Here is a 19,867-nt window from a genome sequence, read left to right as displayed (position 1 = left end):
CCTGCTCCTCCCGGGTCCAGGGCGCCTCGGCGGGCGCGTCCCCGTCCCGTCCTCCCCTGACCGCTGCCCTCCCCTCGCCGCTCCCACCCCCTCGCGCCCCCTCCCTGCCCCGGGCTCAGCAGACATGAGGGTCTTGGCCTGCCTCCTGGGTGAGTGACCCCTTCTCCTCCGGGACTCGGGGGCCTGGGCCCCGCCCTCTGACCCCTGAGCTCATCACTGGAGGGACTCAGACTTCCGGGGCCCATCCCTGGTGCTCGGGGATGCAGGACATGTGCCTCCACGCCTGACCCCCAGGGACCCAGCCTTCTGCGCCCTCCATCTGAGGAGCCCCAGGGACCTGTCTGCCCCCCATCACGCCCCAGCAGCCCTGACCCTGTGGGGGTTTACCCACCATTCGACCTTTAGCCTGGTCCCCGGTGTGTGTGGCCAGGGCCCTGTGCTGAGAGCACCCTGGGCCTGCCCCTCACTGTGTCACACCCTCACCCTCCCTTCCAGCGGCTCTGATGGGGATCCAGGCGGTTGGTAAGTGCCCCCCGCCGCCCCTCCTGGCCTTGCCCTCCCCCGGGACCCTGCTCCCCCATCCGGCTGTGACCTCAGGCCCCGTCACCCGCTTACAACAGGGACCAGGGTCTCACCCTGCTCTCCTGGGCCCCAGGATGGGGGTCCCCACAGCAGCCAGGTGCTGGCCTGTAGCCCCACCCTGAGGACAGCCCGGCCCCAGGGCCCCCCGCCCCCAGAGGTCACAGCCTCTCCTCCGCCCCCCCCCCAGAGCGGCTGCGTCTGGCCGACGGCCCCCACGGGTGCGCGGGCCGCCTGGAGGTGTGGCACGGCGGGCGCTGGGGGACCGTGTGCGACGACGGCTGGGACCTGCGGGACGCGGCGGTGGCCTGCCGGGAGCTGGGCTGCGGGGCCGCGCTGGCCGCCCCCGCGGGCGCCTTCTTCGGGGAGGGCGCCGGGCCCGTGTGGCTGAGCGAGCTGGCCTGCCGGGGCGGCGAGGGGCAGCTGGGCCTGTGCCCCCACCGGGGCTGGAAGGCCCACGTCTGCTCCCACGAGGAGGACGCGGGGGTCGTCTGCGCAGGTGAGGACCCCGAGTCTCGGCCCCGTCACTCGAGGGCCAGGGCTCTCCCTCCAGGACCCCAGGGCCTGCCCGGCCTCTCTGGGGCCAGCTCCCCACAGACCCACGGCTCTCCGCAGGTCAGCGTGTGGCTAACTCCAGGGACACGGATGGTCTCCCTTCAATCCTGGTCGGGGACCCCTGGCCGGGGCTGCCCGGGGAGCTGGGCCCCAGCTCTGAGGAGCCCCCCGTGACACATGGTGAGCCGCCCGCCTGCCCCTGCCCCCCCCCCCCGCTTCTGCTCAGCCAGGGGAGGGGCCTTCCCGGACGGCCCTGCCCCGGCCTCCCCAGCCCCGGAGGTCCCCTCACAGCCCCAGGCAGGAGGGGTGAGTGGCTTCTGACCGCCCTCCCTGCTGTCTCCCTCCCAGCCCCCCGCCCGGCTGGGACCCCCCAGAGCAGCTCCCGGAAGAAGAGCCCCCGGCCACCCAAGCAGGCCAAGTCCACCAGGGCCCCGCTGCTGACAGCCGGCGGCCCCCGCCAGGGTGAGCCCCGCAGACCCCGATGGGGTGCAGGTGTCCTCCGGCTAGCCTGCGGCCTCGAGGCCTGGCCGGTGGGACCCAGGCTGGGCATCCTCCCGTGACCCCAGGGGCTGCCAGTTTGATCCCGGTCAGGACACATGACTGGGCTGCGGCTGGATGGCTCAGGAGCAGCCAATCCATGTGGCTGTCTCTCCCTCCCGCTCCCTTCCTCTTTTTCTAAAATTCAATTTAAAGACTGCTAAAAGCAAACAAAAACCTGTGGCCCTCGGGACTCAGAGGCAGGCCCGGTCCCTTCCTGACCCGACCAGGGCCCCCAGGTGTCTGCTCCCAGCACCCAGCACCCCCCCCCCTCTGCCGCCAGTCAGATTCCAGCTCTCCCTTGGGGCCTGGCTGGCAGGGGGTCTCAGGCCAGCACCCTCCCGGCTGCCTCACACAGGCCCCTGTCTGTCCCCCAGAGCGGCTGCGCCTGGCCTCGGGCCCCCACGGGTGCGCAGGCCGCCTGGAGGTGTGGCACGGCGGGCGCTGGGGGACGGTGTGCGACGACGGCTGGGACCTGCGTGACGCGGCGGTGGCCTGCCGGGAGCTGGGCTGTGGGGGGGCGCTGGCCGCCCCTGGGGGGGCCAGATTCGGCCCCGGCTCAGGGCCCGTGTGGATGGACGACGTGGGCTGCGGAGGCGGAGAGCAGGCCCTGAGGGACTGTCCCCGGAGCCCCTGGGGCCGGAGCAACTGTGACCACAGCGAGGACGCGGGGCTGGTCTGCACAGGTGTGTCTACGGCCGGGAGCCTGGGTCCTCCACCCCCCACCCCCCGCCACCCTCAGCCAGGTCTGTGGTGTCTCCCTTCGTCTGACACATCGGGGATGGTGGGGACCAAGGCCAGCCAGAATGGGGCAGGGAGCACAGGGCCGGGGGCTGGCGGATGGGAGGCCCCTCCACCTGCCCAGGGTGGGATGTACGGGGACCAGAGCGGGTCCCCGTCCCAGGGAGGGGAGGTGAGCCGAGGCTTCCGCTATGCTGTCGGGGAGAAGGGAGCCACAGGTGCCTTCACACCTCCAGTTCTCAGACGCTGCAGGGAGCGCCTGTCCATAGGAGGGGCGGCAGGCAGGCGTTCTCTACCCTGGAGCACTGAGTGGGGGTGACCCCCATATTGGCAGGAAGGGATGAACTGCGCCCCCCAGTGGCGTCCAGCTCTGACCCCAACATAAATACTCCCTAGAGAGGTCACTGTCTGGACCAGCAGTTAGTTCTCAGTGAGAAGCGGGTGAGGGGGGGCGGCACGATTTCCCCGCGCCAGCCCAGGGCCATGAGCCAGGTCTGCAGGCCTCTGGCTTCAGGGCACCTGGGCGCCGGTCGGGGCTGCTGGGCAGATGTGCTGGACGGCGCCCAGGATGTGCCCTCAGACAGGGATGGTCCCCCAGCGGTGGTGGTGGGGGGGTGCCTCCCAGGAGGCAGCGGGAGTGGGAGCCGGGCCAGCCTCCCGCGCCCACCCTGAACAGGCAGGGGCGTGGGGTGGGCTCTCAGCGAGGGACCTCCCGGCTCGGTGGAGCCTTTTCCGCACGTCCAGCCGCATGGGGCGGAGGCCTCACGGTTCATCTCTGTTCTCTCTCCCGCGTCCAGGCCCCGCCCCGCGGCTGCGCCTGGCCGACGGCCCCCACGGGTGCGCGGGCCGCCTGGAGGTGTGGCACGGCGGGCGCTGGGGCTCCGTGTGCGACGACGCCTGGGACCTGCGCGACGCGGCGGTGGCCTGCCGCGAGCTGGGCTGCGGGGGGGCGCTGGCCGCCCCCGGCGGCGCCTTCTTCGGGGAGGGGGCCGGGCCCATCCTCCTGGACGATCTGCGGTGCCGGGGGAACGAGACGGCGCTGCGGTTCTGCGCGTCCAGGCCCTGGGGCCAGCACGACTGTCACCACCGCGAGGACGCGGGGGCCGTGTGCGACGGTGAGGGGCTCCCGGCGCGTGGCGGGCACCACGTGGGGGGCTGTGTGTTTCCCTCGGTACCCCCTGCCCCCACTTCCTCGGTTCACACTTCCTACCTGCCCCATCCCACCCCGTGAAACCTCATCTCCCTGGGTGCTGGGTGGCCTGTGGCGGAGGGGCGGGGCCTGTGGAGGAGGAGGGCGGGGTCCTGTGGCGGGGAGGCGGGGTCCTGTGGTGGAGAGGCGGGGCCTGCGGTGGAGGGGGCGGGGCCCTGCTGTGGAGGGGGCGGGGCGGGCGCGGAGGCGGGGGGAGGTGGTGACCCTGCCCCGCCCCTGCCCCGCCCAGGTATGCCTCTCGCCTATGTCCCTCCCACGGCCTCCGCTGCGGGCAGCAACAACTCCAAGTCCAGGGACGCCTCGTCCAGGCCCCAGCAACCCACGGCGCGCCCCGCCTCGAGGACCGCAGACATCTCCCCGCCGCTGGCCTCCCCTACGGCCCCTTGGGAGCCTGGGCCGGAAACTGGTGAGTCTGTTCTGCTCCCCAAAACAGGGTCTTAGCTTCTGTTTGCTCCCCCACCCCACCCCTGCCCCCATAGACTTCAGTGCCTTCCCCTCTGCTCAGAGGCTGTCTCAGGAGGAGGGGACGAGGGGCAGGCGCCAGGCCTGGTGCGCGGAGGCCCTGCGGCCCGGCCTTGAAATGCACGATGCTTTCTGAAGACCGCCTCCTGCTCACAGATCCTGGGAGGAGTGGGTCAGCCATGGCTGTGTTTCCAAATCTAGGCCTTATTACTATTATTAACTTTATTGATTTTTAGAGAGAGATAGAAACATCAATGACGAGAGAATCATGGATCGGCTGCCCCCTGCACGCCCCCTACTGGGGATCAGCCCGCAACCCGGGCATTGAACCTGGGACCCTTCAGTCCACAGGCCGACACGCTATCTGCTGAGCCACACCAGCCAGGGCCCCTTCCTTTTTCATGGCTGTGTAATATTCCATCGTGCCGCTGGGCCCGGTTGTGTGTCCATTTACCTGTGGGTGGCATTTTAGGACTTTCCCGGCCTCTGGCTCTGTGAATACAGCTGCTGTGACCTTTGCATTCGGGGTCTGTTTGAAAACCACGTTCCCCTGGTGGGTGGGTCCCTAGGAGTGGGATCACCTGGCGATTCTAGGTTGAGCTTGCCAAGGAACCACGCACTGCCTGGCCCTTGATCTCCGTGCCAGTGCCGATGGCACAGCCAGGCTCCGTAATGCTTGCTGCCTGCAGGGAGCATGGAGGGAGGGCAGGGGGAGGAGGGCTCAGCCAGCAGAGGCCTCCTCAACCCTAATTCTCTGGGTCTCTCCCACCCCAGGCTCCCCCCAGCTGCGGCTGGTGGCCGGGCCCAGCAGATGCTCAGGCCGGCTGGAGGTGTGGCACGCCGGGCGCTGGGGCACCGTGTGTGACGACAGCTGGGACCCGCGGGACTCCGCTGTGGTCTGCCGGGAGCTGGGCTGCGGCGGGCCTCGGCAGCCGGACCCCTCCGCAGGCCGCTTCGGCTGGGGCTCCGGCCCCATCTGGCTGGACGACGTGAGGTGTGTGGGGACCGAGGCGTCGCTCTTTGATTGCCCTGCTGCTCCCTGGGGGAAGCACAACTGCGCTCACAATGAGGACGTTGGCGTCACGTGCACTGGTAAGGAACCCCTGCCATCCATGGCTCCCGGAGGGCTTCCTGGAGGAGGGAGCAGGAACTAGCATCCACAGGCATGTCCACTAAGCACCTGCCTGCTCTGGCCACGCCCTGGGCTGGGTGTTTTCCCACACGTGACTGCATTCACATCTCGCAGTAAGGCCAGGTTGACGGGTGCTATGTCCAGTTTACCGATGAAGACTCTGAGGCACAGAGTGGTTGAGGAACTCGCCCAAGGTCACACAGCAACCAAGTGGCAGAGTTGCCCGAGTCAGGGAAGTCTCCCACACAGAGGGAGCTTTGTCCTCCCCAAGATGAGAGGAAGGGTACGTCGGGGCACGGGGACAGGGAGAGACGCCAGAGGGAAGCTCTGTGGCAGGGAACTCCCTTTCCCTTCCTCTCTGAAATCAATAAGAATATATTTTAAAAGACATGGAAAGGAAAATAAAAGAATGAATGAATGAATGGGAGCCTGGTGACTGTCTGGGGAGGGGAGATGAGAGGAAGGGCGGGGCATGGCCGGACGACCTTGGCACCTTGAGGTCTGCCACTGTCCCTGTTTCCCTTCCTCCTCCCAGGGACCCCCGGCCTGGACTCCATCTCAGACCCCTTCAGCTGGAGCTGGCTCCCCGGCCTGGGCAGAGACCCCGACGCCTGGCTCCCGGGGGAGCTGGCCACCAAGCCCTCCGCAGGGCCGAGCCCCAGTGTCCCCGAGCAAACCACCAAGGCCGCCGGGAAGACGCCCAAGAGCACCAAGAAGTGGGTGACCAAGCACCCAAGGCGGCCGACCACTCCGGCCCCCGGGACACCGACCACTAAACACTCCAGGGGCCCGGGCACGCGGGGTCCCCCCGAACTGACCTCCCGGACCACCACAGCCCTGAACACCGAGGCCCCCCACAAGCTGACCTCACACATCAGCACAACGCCGACCCCCCGAGCCTCCTGGGAGCGAACCTCTAAGACTGTGACAATGCCAACCACTCAAGATCCCGGAGAGGTGACCCCCGAGGCCACCGTCAAGCACGTCCCTCGGTCCTCTGTGGAGCCATCAGCCAAGACCCCAGCAGAAGGCCCTCCAGAGTCATCCAAAGGCCCAGCCCCCTCCCCCACCGGGGGCTCCCCCGGGGGGTCAGGTGAGTGGAGGGCACGTGAAGGGGCGAGGCTGACCCCGGGTGACCCCTCCTGACCCGGGGCCTCCCACTGCAGGCCCCTTCCGGGTGCGTCTGGCCGATGGGCCTAACCGGTGTGCCGGCCGGCTTGAGGTGTGGCACGCCGGACACTGGGGGACAGTGTGCGATGACAACTGGGACCTGCGGGACAGCGCCGTGGCCTGCCGGGAGCTGGGCTGTGGACGAGTCCGGCCCCGCGTGGGCAAAACCCACTACGGCCCCGGCGCCGGGCCCATCTGGCTGGATGACGTGGGCTGCAGAGGGACGGAGGCCTCGCTCAGCGACTGCCCCGCGGGGGCCTGGGGACAGCACAACTGCGGCCACGAGGAGGACGTGGTGCTGGCCTGCACTGGTACTGGGGGGCGGGGGGCGGGGCACAGTCAGGTGCCTGGGGGGCGGGGCCCGAGGCGCTCTGGGAGACTCTGCAAGGGGGCCTCCGAGGCAGGACGGGGCCAGACCTCTCCTGGTTTCTCCCAAGGCCACGCCGACGAGGAGGACTATCCCGCCTGGACGTGGGACCCCACCTCCGGAGAGGACCTGGCCCCGGGGACGCCCGCTGCAGGGGCGCCTGGACATACTGTCTCCTGGGGCAGCACCCGGAGCCCTGGGGTCCCCTCCCCAGAGAGGAGGCGCCTCCCGGGCCCAGGTGAGGAGCATGGCCAGCGCGGGGGGTGGGGGGTCTCCATGCACCCCCCGCAGGGTTTCCACAAAGACCCTCCTGATGAGATGGCCCGGGTCGCAGAAATCCCGGGCATGCTTCCTCGGCTCCAGGGGCCCTAAAACCTTCCCCCACCTCTGGCTCTCCTCCAGAGCCTGTGAGAGGGGACCCAGTGTATCTCTGAGAACACAGCTCCAGCCCATGTCCCCCCAGTAACTTACTGGGGCCTCTGGGGTTCTGCTGGGATACTCAAGCCTGTGCCCTCGATCCAGAGCCGGACTCCAGGGCCTGGGGGCCACCCTGTACCCACGTGATCATCTCCAACCTTGGCTCCCTGAAACCCCTTCTCCAAGTGCATGCTCTGGTCGGGGTGGGGCTGTGGCTCAGAGGTGGGGGGGCACTTGCATGGAGGGTCTATCCGCAGCCTGACCCCTGCCCTGGCCAGCAGGGTCCCCCATCTCCCGGTCTGTCTCCCTCCATCTCTGCGGCTGCGCATCTCTCCGCCTGCCTCCAGCTCATTTTGTCCCTGGTCGTCCGCCTCGCACGCTCCCCATTTCTCGCCGGGTAGCTTCTTCCCTGGTTCCCGGAGGACCACGCCCCTCGTTCCTTTCCCGCCTTTTCCACCAGCCCAGCACGCATGCGCACACTGCAGCCCCGGAGCCAGAGGGGCGGGGCGGAGGATGGAGGGGGTGGGAGGAACTAGCGTCAATCGGCCTTGCATCTTGTGACGTCACCAGCGCGCTGCACCTCTGATTGGCTGATTGGCCGGCTGACCACGCCCGCGGCAATAAAAGCGGCGCAGCGCGCTGTGGCCCCGCGGCGTGGCTGTGGGGGTCGGGGTGGGGTTGTGCTGGGGGAACGGGAAGAGGAGCAGGCCCTGGAGGCTCTGCCATTTGTGCGGGGAGGAAAGGGGGCCTTATCCTGCCCAGTTTCTGGAGGGGACGCTACGGGGTGCCGTGCAGCCTGGATTCCAGTCCTTTGTTCCCTGCCTCCTTGTCCCACAGCGCCCCCTCGCGGCGGGGACGGCCAGGGGCTGGGCGCGTGCAGCTGTGCGGAGGCCAGTCCGGGCGGGCGGGAGTCCCTGTCTCTCCTGGAGGGAGAAGGCAGTGCTGAGCGCTGATCCGTGCAGAGCTGCACCCCGCGCCGGGGACCCCCACATGGGAGCTCAGGAATGGGGAGACTTGGAGGGAGGGGCGGGGATGCTGTGGGGTGGCGAATGGGAGGAACAGCTGACATGAATGCCAGCCTCACTAGCAAGGTGACCTTGAAAACCAGGACTCCGCCACTTTGGGCCTCAGTTTCTGTGAAATTGAAAACAGCTCCAGAGTTCCCGTGGGGAGTCCAGGAGAGCTCGCTGGCTCTGCTGGGCACGCAGGTTCCCACAACGGGGTGACATAGCTCCTGTCCTGACACCCAGGTTTCAGGTGCGGGGACACAGCGAGGCTCAGAGACGATAAACTTGAACTCAGGCGCCACGCTTGAGATCCAGTTTGTTTGTTTGTTTATTTATTTTTATTTTTTAGCATTTTTTTATTGTTTAAAGTATTACAAATAGTAGTACATATGTCTCCTTTTTTTCCCCATTGACCTACCCCCAGCCTCCCCTACCCCCCAGTACATGCCTTTACCTGCCCCCCCCCCCCAGTGTCTTGTATCCATCCAGTTTATTTTTAAAAAATACTAGAGGCCCCATGCACGAAATTCGTGCAAGAGTAGGCCTTCCTTTCCCTGGCTGCTGGCACCGGCTTCCCTTGCAGCCCTGGCTTCGTCCAGAAGGACGTCCAGTCTAATTAGCATATTATGCTTTTATTATTATAGATTTTTATCGATCGCAGAAAGGGAGAGGGAGAGAGAGATGGAAACATCAATGATGAGAGAGAATCATTGATCCGCTGCCTCCTGCACACCCCCCCACCAGGGATGCAGCCCGCAACCTGGGCATGTGCCCTGACTGAGAATCGAACCGTGACCTCCTGGTTCATAGGTCCACGTGCAACCACGGAGCTACGCTGGCCGGGCTTGAGATCCGTTTTAAACGATTTCACACACATTTTGCTCCTTAGACTGGGAACGATTACCAAATCACTGAAGTCGTTACACACGTGAAACATCAATCAGCCGCCTCCTGCAATCCACCTCACGTGGGTTCAGCTGTGGCTCCCCCAGAATTACAACTACCGGGGGTGGGGGGAAGCAAGGGGAGCCGGGGGTGGGGGGGACCCCGGGCCCCTAGGCACTGAGCAAACTGTGTGTGAAATTGTGGGAAACCACAAACCACTGGTTGTGAGAGTTACTTGCCGTAAATGAGCACCAGCTGTGGGTCCCGGCAGGGCGATGCTTTAGCTGGGCGATCAGGGAAACCTCACGCTGGAGATGTAGGGTTTGCAGGACACGGGAAGCGAGGGCGCTGCCAGGGGGCAGAGGCGGGAGTGGGCCAGTGGCCCTGCCGGCCCAGGACGCTGTCCTCTCCCCGAGACTCAGCTTGGCGTGTTTCGCTGAGTCGGTGTCTGTGGCTGCGGCACCCCCTCCCACGTGTAGTGGCTGCTCACAGCACCCGCTTATTCTGCGGTTCTGTGGGTCACAGGCCCCAAGCCTCCCGGGCTGCATCCCTGCTGGGGCTCCGGGGAGACGGTTCCCTGGCCTCCTCTCGCTTCCGGAAGCCACCACACGCCCTGGGTCACGGCCCTTCCTCTGTCAGCAGCTTCCCTCTGTCTGACCCCCACCACCCCCCCCGGTCTGTCTTCGCGTCTTTTTCTGTCACTGCAGCTGGGAAGGTCTCCAGGTTTAAGGATTTGTGTGATTCGGTGGAGCCCACTTGGTTACTGTTATTATTAGTGTTATTACTTTATTTTTGTGTTAATCCTCACCCCAGGATATTTTCCTTTTTTTTTGAGAGAGAGTGGAAGGGAGGGGGACACCCAGCTCTCCCATCCAGGGGGGGGGCACCCAGATCTCTATCCAGGGGGGGGCTCAGCTCTGCATCCAGGGGGACACCCAGCTCTCCATCCAGGGGGGACACCCAGCTCTCCATCCAGGGGGGACACCCAGCTCTCCATCCAGGGGGGACACCCAGCTCTCCATCCAGGGGGGACACCCAGCTCTCCATCCAGGGGGGTCTCAGCTCTCCATCCAGGGGGACACCCAGCTCTCCATCCAGGGGGACACCCAGCTCTCCATCCAGGGGGGACACCCAGCTCTCCATCCAGGGGGGACACCCAGCTCTCCATCCAGGGGGGACACCCAGCTCTCCATCCAGGGGGACACCCAGCTCTCCATCCAGGGGGACACCCAGCTCTCCATCCAGGGGGGGACTCAGCTCTCCATCCAGGGGGGGGACACCAGCTCTCCATCCAGGGGGGACACCAGCTCTCCATCCCGGGGGGGGGGACACCCAGCTCTCCATCCAGGGGGGGACTCAGCTCTCCATCCAGGGGGGACACATAGCTCTCCATCCGGGGGGGACTCAGCTCTCCATATCTCCCCAGATGGCGAGAATGGTTCTGAAGAGCCTTCCTGGACACGGGGCACACCTTCAGGAGGGGCCGGGGCCAAGGGGACCCCCACCACAGGCGCGCCTGGACCCACTCTTACCACCAGCACCACCAGGAGCCCAGATGAACCCTCTCCAGCTCCAAGGGTTCACGGAGACGCAGGTGAGGCCCGTGGCCGGTGCGAGGGGACGAGGATGCTAGTGGGGTGGGGTAGAGAGATGGACCCCAATTTCCCCAATGGACACCCAGCCTTACCCCAGAAAGACCCGGCAGAGGTGTACCCGAAACAAGGGGCTACTACCTACACCACTGGTCCTCACCTGGGGCGATGCGCACTCTCTGACGATGGTGAGGATTGTCTGTCACGACTGAGAGCCTCATGGGGGGGGCCCAGGGATAGTGTCACACAACCAGTCACAGGGCAGCCCCCCGCGAAGCATCATCCCACCCCAAATGCCAATGACCCAGGTTCAGAAACCCTAACCTATACTGTGCAAGTCACTCGGACAAAGCAATAAGAAAATGGTACGCTCAGTGGCTGAGCGTCGGCCCATGAACCAGGAGGTCATGATTCGATTCCCAGCCAGGGCACATGCCCGGGTTGCAGGCTGGATCCCCAGTAGAGGGCCTGCAGGAGGCAGCCAATCAATGATTCTTATAATTGATTTTATTATTTTTTAAAACCATCTTAATGATTTTTCACAGAGGAAGGGATGGGGAAAGATTCAGAAACATCGATGAGAGAGAAACATCTATCAGCTGCCTCGTGCACACCTTCTACTGGGGATGTGCCTGCAACCAAGGTACATGCCCTTGACCAGAATCGAACCTGGGACCCTTCAGTCCGCAGGCCGATGCTCTATCCACTGAGCCAAACTGGTCAGGGCTTTATCATTGATTTACTACCTCTCTGTCCCTCTCTCTTCTTCTCTGAAATCAATCAAAAATATATTTGAAAACACACACACACACACATATGTGTAAGGACATATGTTAAGTACGTTCGTGGAGGTAGCTACGGGAGGAGGTGAGGGGGATGGGGACTGGGGAGGAAGAGGAGAAAAATAAAACAGGAAGAGACGTTGTAGGGGCTGTTGGTGACACTGGACAGAGGAGGCTGATCAGCGAAGCTCTCTGCACCTTGGGCTGGAACACGAGAAATCGCTAATACCACTCTGGTCTGGCGGTGGCTCAGCTGGCCGAGGCTCAGCCTGTGCACCAAAGAGGTTTCGGGTTCGATTCCCGGTCAGGGCACACGCCCAGGTCTCGGGTGCTATGCCTGGTTGGGGCAGGTGCCGGAGGCAAGGGATTGATGTTCCTCTCACATGGATGTTTTTCTCTCTTCCTAAAATCAATAACAACATGTCCTCGGGTGAGGATTTAAAAAAAAAAAATCAGTATCACTCCCAGGCGTTCTCAAACTACGGCCCGCGGGCCACATGCGGCCCACCGAGGACATGGATCCGGCCCGCCGGGTGCCGCTGCCTGTCCTGCTTAGCAGCCGACGCGTCCCGGGCCCGCAGTGCGCATAGGAATTTGTTCATAGTTTGTTTTTTTTTTAAACTATAGTCCGGCCCTCCCACGGTCTGAGGGACAGGGAGCTGGCCCCCTGTTTAAAAAGTGTGAGGACCCCTGCTAGAGCTTCCAGCACAGGTGGTGACCCAAACTTAACTGATCAAAAATGTGAAGAAGGAAACATTGTGTCTCTGAGTGGAACAAGGCACATGTGAAGGGCTCAAACGGGTCCGCACGGGACCACAGAACGCCCCCGTCACTGGACAGTAATACTCAATGGCCTTCACTCTGAGTTCAAAGGACCTGGGTTCAAATCTTGTCCCTGCAACGTGCAAACTCTGTGTGTGTATGTGTGTGTGTGTGTGTGTGTGTGTGTGTGTATGTGTGTATATGCGTGTGTGTATATGTATGTGTGTATACGTGTGTATGCATGTATGTGTATGTGTGTATGTGTGTGTGTGTGAGACTTTGGGCAAGTTACTTACCTTCCCGGCCTGATTTCCCTCATCTGGAAAAGGGGGTTAACTTTTTCAAAATAGTTTATTCTTTTCAGAGAGAGAGGAAGGGAGAGGGAGAGAGAGGAAGGGAGAGGGAGAGAGAGGAAGGGAGAGGGAGAGAGAGGAAGGGAGAGGGAGAGAGAGGAAGGGAGAGGGAGAGAGAGGAAGAGACAAACATCCATGTGAGAGCAAAACGTCCATCCGCTGCCTCCTGCACGCCCCCGGGGTCAAGCCTGAAACCCGGGCCTGTGCCCTGACGGGGAATCGAACCGACAACCTTTGCGAGCCGGGGCTGCCGCCCAGCCTGGGAGAGGATGAGGCTTCTTATTCGGGTCCTAACTTTAGGGGGCGCCCAACCTCTCAGTCATCAGGATCAATAAAATCTTTTTTTTTTAAAGTCTATTTTTATTGATTTCAGAGAGGAAGGGAGAGGGAGAGAGAGAGAGAGAGAGAGAGAGACATCAATGATGAGAGGCCCCCCACTGGGGATCGAACCCGAAACCCGGGCATGTGCCCTTGAACGGAATCGAACCTGGGACCTTTCAGTCCGCAGGCCGATGCTCTAGCCACTGAGCCAAACCGGCTAGGGCAGGATCAATAAAATCTTAACGCAATAGTTTTAAAATTCAAAATTAATGGGAAAATAAGCCACAGTGAACGGAATATCGACATTTTAAACAAAGACAGGATCCGACCGACCTCACCGGGCGCCCCCTAATCTCGCCCCGTCAGTCTTGTTTTGGGTTGAAATGTTGACATACCGTGGATGTTTCGCATTAATTTTGATTGTTTTAAATTCGGCACAAACACATGTACCTTGATTACTGAGATGACTCCCTGAACCTCCTGCACCACCCCTCCCGCTTCTGCACCTAAAGGCACCTCTCACACCCTCCCCATCTCCCTGCACCCCCCCTCCTCCGCCCCCTCCGTCCTACCCATACCCTCCACACCCCCACATTCCCCAGCTCTCCCGGATTCCGAATTCCGCTTCTTCTTGCAGGCTTCCACACCCCTTTCATCCCTTCTCCATCCTGCATCCCCCCACGTTTCTGCCCCCTCCCGCATCCCATCCCCCACCCCCATCCTCCCCACCTCCCACCCCTCCATTCCCCCACCCCCTCATTCCCCCTTCCACCTCCCATCTGCCCCACTTCCCCACCCCCGCCTCCCACCTTCTCACCCCCCGACCCCCCACATGCCCCCCACCCTCTGCACATCATCCCAGCATCCTCCTGCAATGGGGGCCGCCAGGTGGCGCTTGGAGACATCGAAGGAGGCGGTGACGGGGCGGGGGAAGAGGGAGCAATAGGGCGGGGCGAATCTGCCGGCGACCGATGATGTCACGAGGCTCTGCGCCTTCCGATTGGCCGTCCTATCTCTGGGCCGTGGGGTGGGCGGGGCAGACTGACCTCAGCTGTCCATCTTTCCTCCTCCAGGTCCTGGGAAGAAACCGGGGCCCGAGAGCCGGCTGCGGCCCACGGCGGCCAGGACGGCGCCCCCCGCCCCTTCCCCGGGCCCCCCAGTGACCTCCCACGCGGCGCCCCAGCTCACCGCCCACGCAGCTTCACCCTCCACGGAGGTGACCTCGCCCCCCGCGGACACTCGGCCGCCCAGCCCAGACCCCGCCTCCTGGGAGAGCGCTGACCTCACCGTGACCCCCGGCCTGCCTGGGTCCACCCTTGAGGCCGCCGTGGGTCCATCGCTGACCCCTGAGCCTTCTCCCACCCCACCGCCCACCTTGCCCAAAGAACTGACCTCTGACCCCTCTGCACCAGCTGCTGTGACTGGCCTTTCCCCCACCTCAGAGCTGACCCCCCGATCTGACACAACTCTGTACCCCAACACATTCCCAGAACCTTCGGAATCCCCAGGCCACTCCACAAGCCCTCCCCTCACCAATCCTCCCCCCACCATGACCCCTCCCTCCACCACGACCCCTCCCCCCACCACGACCCCTCATCCCATCACGATCCCTCACCCCACCACGATCCCTCACCCCACCACAACCCCGCACCCAGCAACAGCTTCTCACCCATCCACAACCCCTTTCCCCACCACGACCCCTCACCCCACCACGACCCCTCACCCCACCACAACCGCTCACCCCACATCGACCCCTAATCCCATCATAATCCCTCACTCCACCACGACCCTTCACCCCACCACAACCCCTCACCCCACCACGACCCCTCACCCTACGACCACTACTCACCCCACCTTGGCTCCTGGCCCTACCTCAACCCCTGGGGTCACCACTGAGTCCCTTTTAACTTCCTTGGAAACAGAATTTTCCTCCCCCACGCCAGCACCAACAGCCAAGCCCAGCCTGCACCCCCAGTTGACCTTCATGGGGGCCCCTCCTCCCTCCCCATCCCACGTATCGAGCCTAGACCCCTCTCCAGACTCAGAGTCCAACCCTTCCAGCCCCTCACCAGCCCCAAGCATGGACGCCCCATCCACGGAGGGCTTGAAGCCACCCAGAAGCCAGAGCCACGGACCAGCCCCTCCCCCTCCTCAGACCCCACACGCAGCCTCTGACCCCACTGTGATCCCGGACCTCCGCCTGTCCCCCACGGCCCACCCCTTAGATCAACCTCCTCCTGACAATCTCACCCCGGGGCCAATCCCTGGCCAGAGCCCAGGCCCCCTTGGCCCCTGTGTGGCCCCGGTGCCACCTGTCAGGGTCATGGCTTGCGAGCCACCTGCCCTGCTGGAGCTGGTGGCTGCTGTGAGGGACGTGGGCAGCCAGCTGCAGGGGCTGACCCTGGCCCTGGAGCGGGACCAGCGGGAGCGCCAAGCCCTGGGCCTGGGGCTGACCCAGCTGGTGGAGGCTGCCCAGGGCCTGGGGCAGCTGAGTGAGGTTGTGAAGAGACTGGCAGAGGTCGCCTGGCCCCCCAGCACACCTGCCCCAACCACCACCACCCCAGAGGAGGAAGAGAGGCCTCTCCGGGGAGACGTGTGACCCTCCCTGGGACTGGAGGGGCGTGAGGCACTCCCAACCGAAAAAGGAAAACCAAAGTATCAAATTAAAAACCAGATGTGGGTGACGTTTCTGGGGGACTGGAGGAACCCCGGAGAGATGGAATCACAAGGCTGATCCGTTTGTGAATAGCACAGGTACCGTGCAAGGTGGTGAGGGATGATGGTGATTCTGACAGTGAAGATGATGCTAGTGAGGTTGATGGTGGTGATGAAGATGATCATGGTGATGATGGTGATGGAGATAATAATGGTGATGGAGATCATGGTGGTGGAGGTGATGGTGGTGATGGAGATAATGGTGATGAAGATCATGGTGGTGGAGGTGATGATGGAGATGATGGTGATGAAGATGATCATGGTGATGGTGGTGATGATGGTGATGAAGATGATCATGGTGATGGTGGTGATGATGGTGATGAAGATGATCATGGTGATGGTGGTGATGAACATGATGGTGGTGATGATGGTGATATGGTGATGATGGTGATGAAGATCATGGTGGTGGAGGTGATGGTGGTGATGATGGTGATGGAGATAATGATGGTGGGAATGGTGATGAAGATGATTATCATGGTGATGATGGTGGTGATGATGGAGATGATGACAATGATGACCATGGTGATGGTGGTGATGATGGTGGTGGAGATGATGGTGACGATGATGATCATGGTGGTGATGATGGTGGTGGAGATAATGGTGATGAAGTGGATCATGGTGATGGGGATGATGGGAGATGATTGTAGTGGTGACCATGTTGGAGATGATGGTGACGGTGATGGTGGTGATGATGCTGGTGGAGATAATGGTGATGAAGAGGATCATGGTGATGGTGGTGGTGATGGTGGAGATGACTGTAGTGGTGACGATGGTCTTGAAGATGATCATGATGGCGATGGCCATGATGGTAACAGTGATGTTGATGGAGACGGTCATGACGTGATAACAGTGCTGACGAAGCCCCCTGAGGGCAGAAACCCTCGTCTTGTTTACGGATGTGAACAGGAGAGCCGGCCACAGAGTGCGCACCCTGCAGGGGTCTGTTGGATGCATGAGAGCATCAGTTACAACCACGACTAATGCTCCTCGGGCACTTCCCATGGCTCTGCGTTCAGGACTTGGCTTGTATGATGTCTTTCTTCTTATAGAGGGCGGAAGAGAGAGAGAGAAACGTCAATATGAGCGATACATCCATCGGTTGCCTCATGTACACACCCGACGGGGGATGGGACCTGCACCCTGGGCACATGCCCTGACCGGGAATCGCACCCGCGCCTTCTGGCGCACGCACGGGACGCCGCTCCAGGCATCTGAGCCCGGGCGTGTGAGGTCATCTTACCTTCATGAACACGCGCCGAGGAGCGCACTGTCCCCGCAGCTCAGCAGAGAGGCGTGAACATGGGAGAAGGTGTCTGAGTGCCTGGGCTGGGAGCCTGAGCCGGTTGCTCAACTTCTGGGCCGGCGCCTCCCCGAGCGTACCAGGGGGTAACCTTGGGTTCCTGTGACGAGGAAGTGACGAGTGTGTGCGCGCTGAGAGCACTCGGCGCAGGGCTGGCGCTGGATGCGTGCTCCTCATGTGACGGTGTCACCGTATCTATCCCCACGTCGCAGCTCAGGTCACGGGGAACGTGGGTACCCAGGCTGGTCTGACCCAGGGCCATCGCTCGTAAGATAGTCGGTGCCCGAGGCCAGCTCCCCTGGGTTCAAGGTCATGTCCTGGCCGTGCTCCTGTGTGTCTGCCGTAGCCTGTGCCCTCCGTACCTCCGTACCTCCTGCAGTCCTTCCAGGGAGGGAGGGTGAGCCTGAGAGGGGGCGGTGAAGGATGGAGAAAAGACAGACAAGAGAATGAAAGCTGGGTCTCAGCGGGACGCTGCCCTCTCGGATGGAGAGTCAGCGACAGCACCACGGACGATAAGCCGTGTCTTTATTTTACAGCCGATGCCACGGGGCAAAGGAAGGGCGTGGTCAAGATGTTGACAACATTCTGGTGGGTTTCGATCCGACTCAACTACATGCACCTGAACTCTATCAAGCCCACATCACTCAGGCACGTGGGGCCACGTGTTCAGACCACAGGTTCAAGCTGACAACCATAGCTGTTGGCTATGATTGTGCTGGGAGGCCCTGCCCTCCACGCTGGGACTTGCCCGTGGCCATGAGAGGACTGTGCCTTCTCATCAGTCCAAGCCGCAGCCATGGGCAAACTACAGCCCGCGGGCCGGATCCGGCCCGTTCGGCTGTTCTATCCGGCCCGTGGAGCCGAAAGAGCAGAGGGTTCTCTTGCTCTCCCCTCCGCTCCTTTACTTTGAATTTATATTAGTTCACACAAACACTCCATCCATGCTTTTGTTCTGGCCCTCCGGTCCAGTTTAAGAACCCATTGTGGCCCTTGAGTCAAAAAGTTTGCCCACCCCTGGTCCAAGGCTTGAACCTGTCCAGACACTGTAGCCCCTCTCCACAGGTCCCCACTTCAGGAGGCAACAGAGAGTGTCAGCTCCTGCCTCAGGCCACACAGCAGAGCGGGAACTCGGCCCCAAGGGCGTGAATTCCCTGCTTGGACTCTGGCCTGGGCTTCCAGGGATGGCCTTCCCAGCCGGCCCCTCTCTGGGTGGGCCCTGGCCCTCCCCGGGGCCTCAGCGCGTGTCCTGGGCCCTCACTTGGGAGGCCCCCTCCCCTGGCCTGGCTCCTGCCGCCTCAGGCAGCAACCGCTGGCCTGTTTCTCCGCTCGCCGGTCCGAGCCTGGCTCACAGGTCTTGGAAGGTCAGGGAGCTGGCGCCCCCGCAGCCCTGCAAAGGCCAACGGGGTCCAGTTACACGCTGGGGGGGGGGGGCACTGTCTGGGGGTCCTGATAGATGGACCGTCCGCCCCGCCAACAGGCGAAGGAGCACGCAGCGGGTTCCTGTTTCCCGGGCCTCGCTAAGCCCTGAGACTTAAATAACTGCTGACCTGCCGGGCCGGGGTGCCGCTCCTGCCCGCACTCCCCTTGCCCTCCTGGGTCCTCGGGGCTCCCAGGATGCGTCCCAGCTGGGGAACGAAAGCTCTCCTTTCCTGTCTCCGGGGGAGCAGGCGAACCCTGGCTCCCAGTCACCCCAGACGGCCCCGGCCGGGGGGTGCGGGCTCCGGGCCCCTCCTCAGGAGCCGGGGCCGCTGAGGCGGGCGGGCACTCAGGCCCAAGGTCCCCCCGCCCCCGGCACCTTCTGCCAGGCCCCGAGAAGTGGTGCTCAATTAGCTGGTCACTCTATCCCTGCTTGGCCAGGCAGCTAAGCCCGAACATCTGGCCCCCGGGCCCGCGGCCAGGCTGGTCGCCAGCCCCCACTACGGCTGGCTCTGACCCCGGACACCTCCCACGGGACAGCTGAGCCCGGGCCGTGCCCGCCAGCTCGCAACAAGCTGAGAACAGTAGCCGCGCAGGCCTGGCCCCGCGAGCTGTGGGCAGATGCAGAGAAAACACCCAGTTAGCAGACATGCTCTCCCGGCAAAGCAGGAGCAGAGGGTGCGCCCCTAAGCGGAGACCCAGACCCATGGGCGGGCGACCTGACCTCCCCATAGGAAACCCCGAAGAGCCCTGGCTGGTGTGGCTCAGTGGATAGAGCGTCGGCCTGCGGACTGAAGGGTCCCGGGTTCGATTCCCGTCAAGGCCACATGTCCAGGTTGTGGACTGGATCCCCAGGGTGGGGCGTGCAGGAGGCAGCGGATCCATGATTCTCTCTCATCATGGATGTTTCTCTCTCTCTCCCTCTCCCTTCCCCTCTGAAATAAGAAGAAAACCCCGAAGAATCAAGTGGACCCGAGGCCCGTGTCACTGGCAGTTGAGCTGGGACGTGGGCTCAGAGCTCCGCCCCGTGTTCTCCCAGCTCCCTGCGCCCCAGTGCCACCTGGGGGCCAGGAGCAAGGGCCTCGCCCTGCAGCGGGTCCCAAAGCGGAACTCGGGGGCCTCCCAGACCCACGGGGTCAGGTTCTGCCTGTGAACAACGTGGGTGGGCCGGTCGCGGCGGCTGCCGACGTCACTCGGGGCCTGTGCACCGCACTGCACCCCATGCGCTGCTCGCAAAGAGAGTGTCCACGGAGGCCCCGCAAGGCGCCGCCCTCTGGTCCCCCCCAAACCTCGCCCGCAAGCAGGGGTGCCGGCAGCTGCGGGTGTGGCGTCGCCTGACGTTCTGGCTTCTGGTTTTGCGTTTTGTAGGCACCGGGGGCGGGACGAGGTGGCCGGGCTCCTGGCCTCCCGCCCGCTGGCAAGTGCCGCGGTCCTCGATCCCCGCGCCCTTGAGGATCTGCCAGCAACAACTGCGCTCAGCAACTAATATTTATATGCGTATGGAGAGACAGGGAGAGACAGAGAGACAGGGAGAGACAGAGAGACGGAGACAGAGACAGTGAGA

At 63.2% G+C, this 19,867-nt stretch overlaps 1 protein-coding gene across 2 annotated transcripts; it reads left to right on the top strand.

The window, feature by feature from the left end:
* Positions 1 to 124: 124 nt before the first annotated feature.
* On the top strand, positions 125 to 15,471 carry SSC5D (scavenger receptor cysteine rich family member with 5 domains; the record flags this gene model as incomplete). Of its 2 annotated transcripts, none has more annotated exons than XM_080643979.1 (14): positions 125 to 149; positions 496 to 522; positions 770 to 1,078; positions 1,195 to 1,314; positions 1,483 to 1,596; positions 2,049 to 2,357; positions 3,210 to 3,527; positions 3,852 to 4,028; positions 4,859 to 5,176; positions 5,752 to 6,309; positions 6,383 to 6,697; positions 6,824 to 6,991; positions 10,489 to 10,656; positions 13,946 to 15,471. In XM_080643979.1, 14 exons carry the CDS (start codon positions 125 to 127, stop codon positions 15,469 to 15,471), a joined length of 4,452 nt encoding a protein of 1,483 aa, XP_080500105.1. The 2 variants fall into 2 exon arrangements, with proteins under 2 accessions (XP_080500105.1, XP_080500106.1); XM_080643980.1 differs by having other exon boundaries at positions 10,489 to 10,665.
* Positions 15,472 to 19,867: the final 4,396 nt, after the last annotated feature.

The sequence above is a fragment of the Plecotus auritus genome (genome assembly GCF_963455305.1).
Source record: "Plecotus auritus genome assembly, chromosome: 10".
In the NCBI taxonomy this organism is placed as follows: domain Eukaryota; kingdom Metazoa; phylum Chordata; class Mammalia; order Chiroptera; family Vespertilionidae; genus Plecotus; species Plecotus auritus.
The sequence above is the reverse complement of the archived record's forward strand: the minus strand, read 5'-3'. Positions and strand labels throughout refer to the sequence as shown.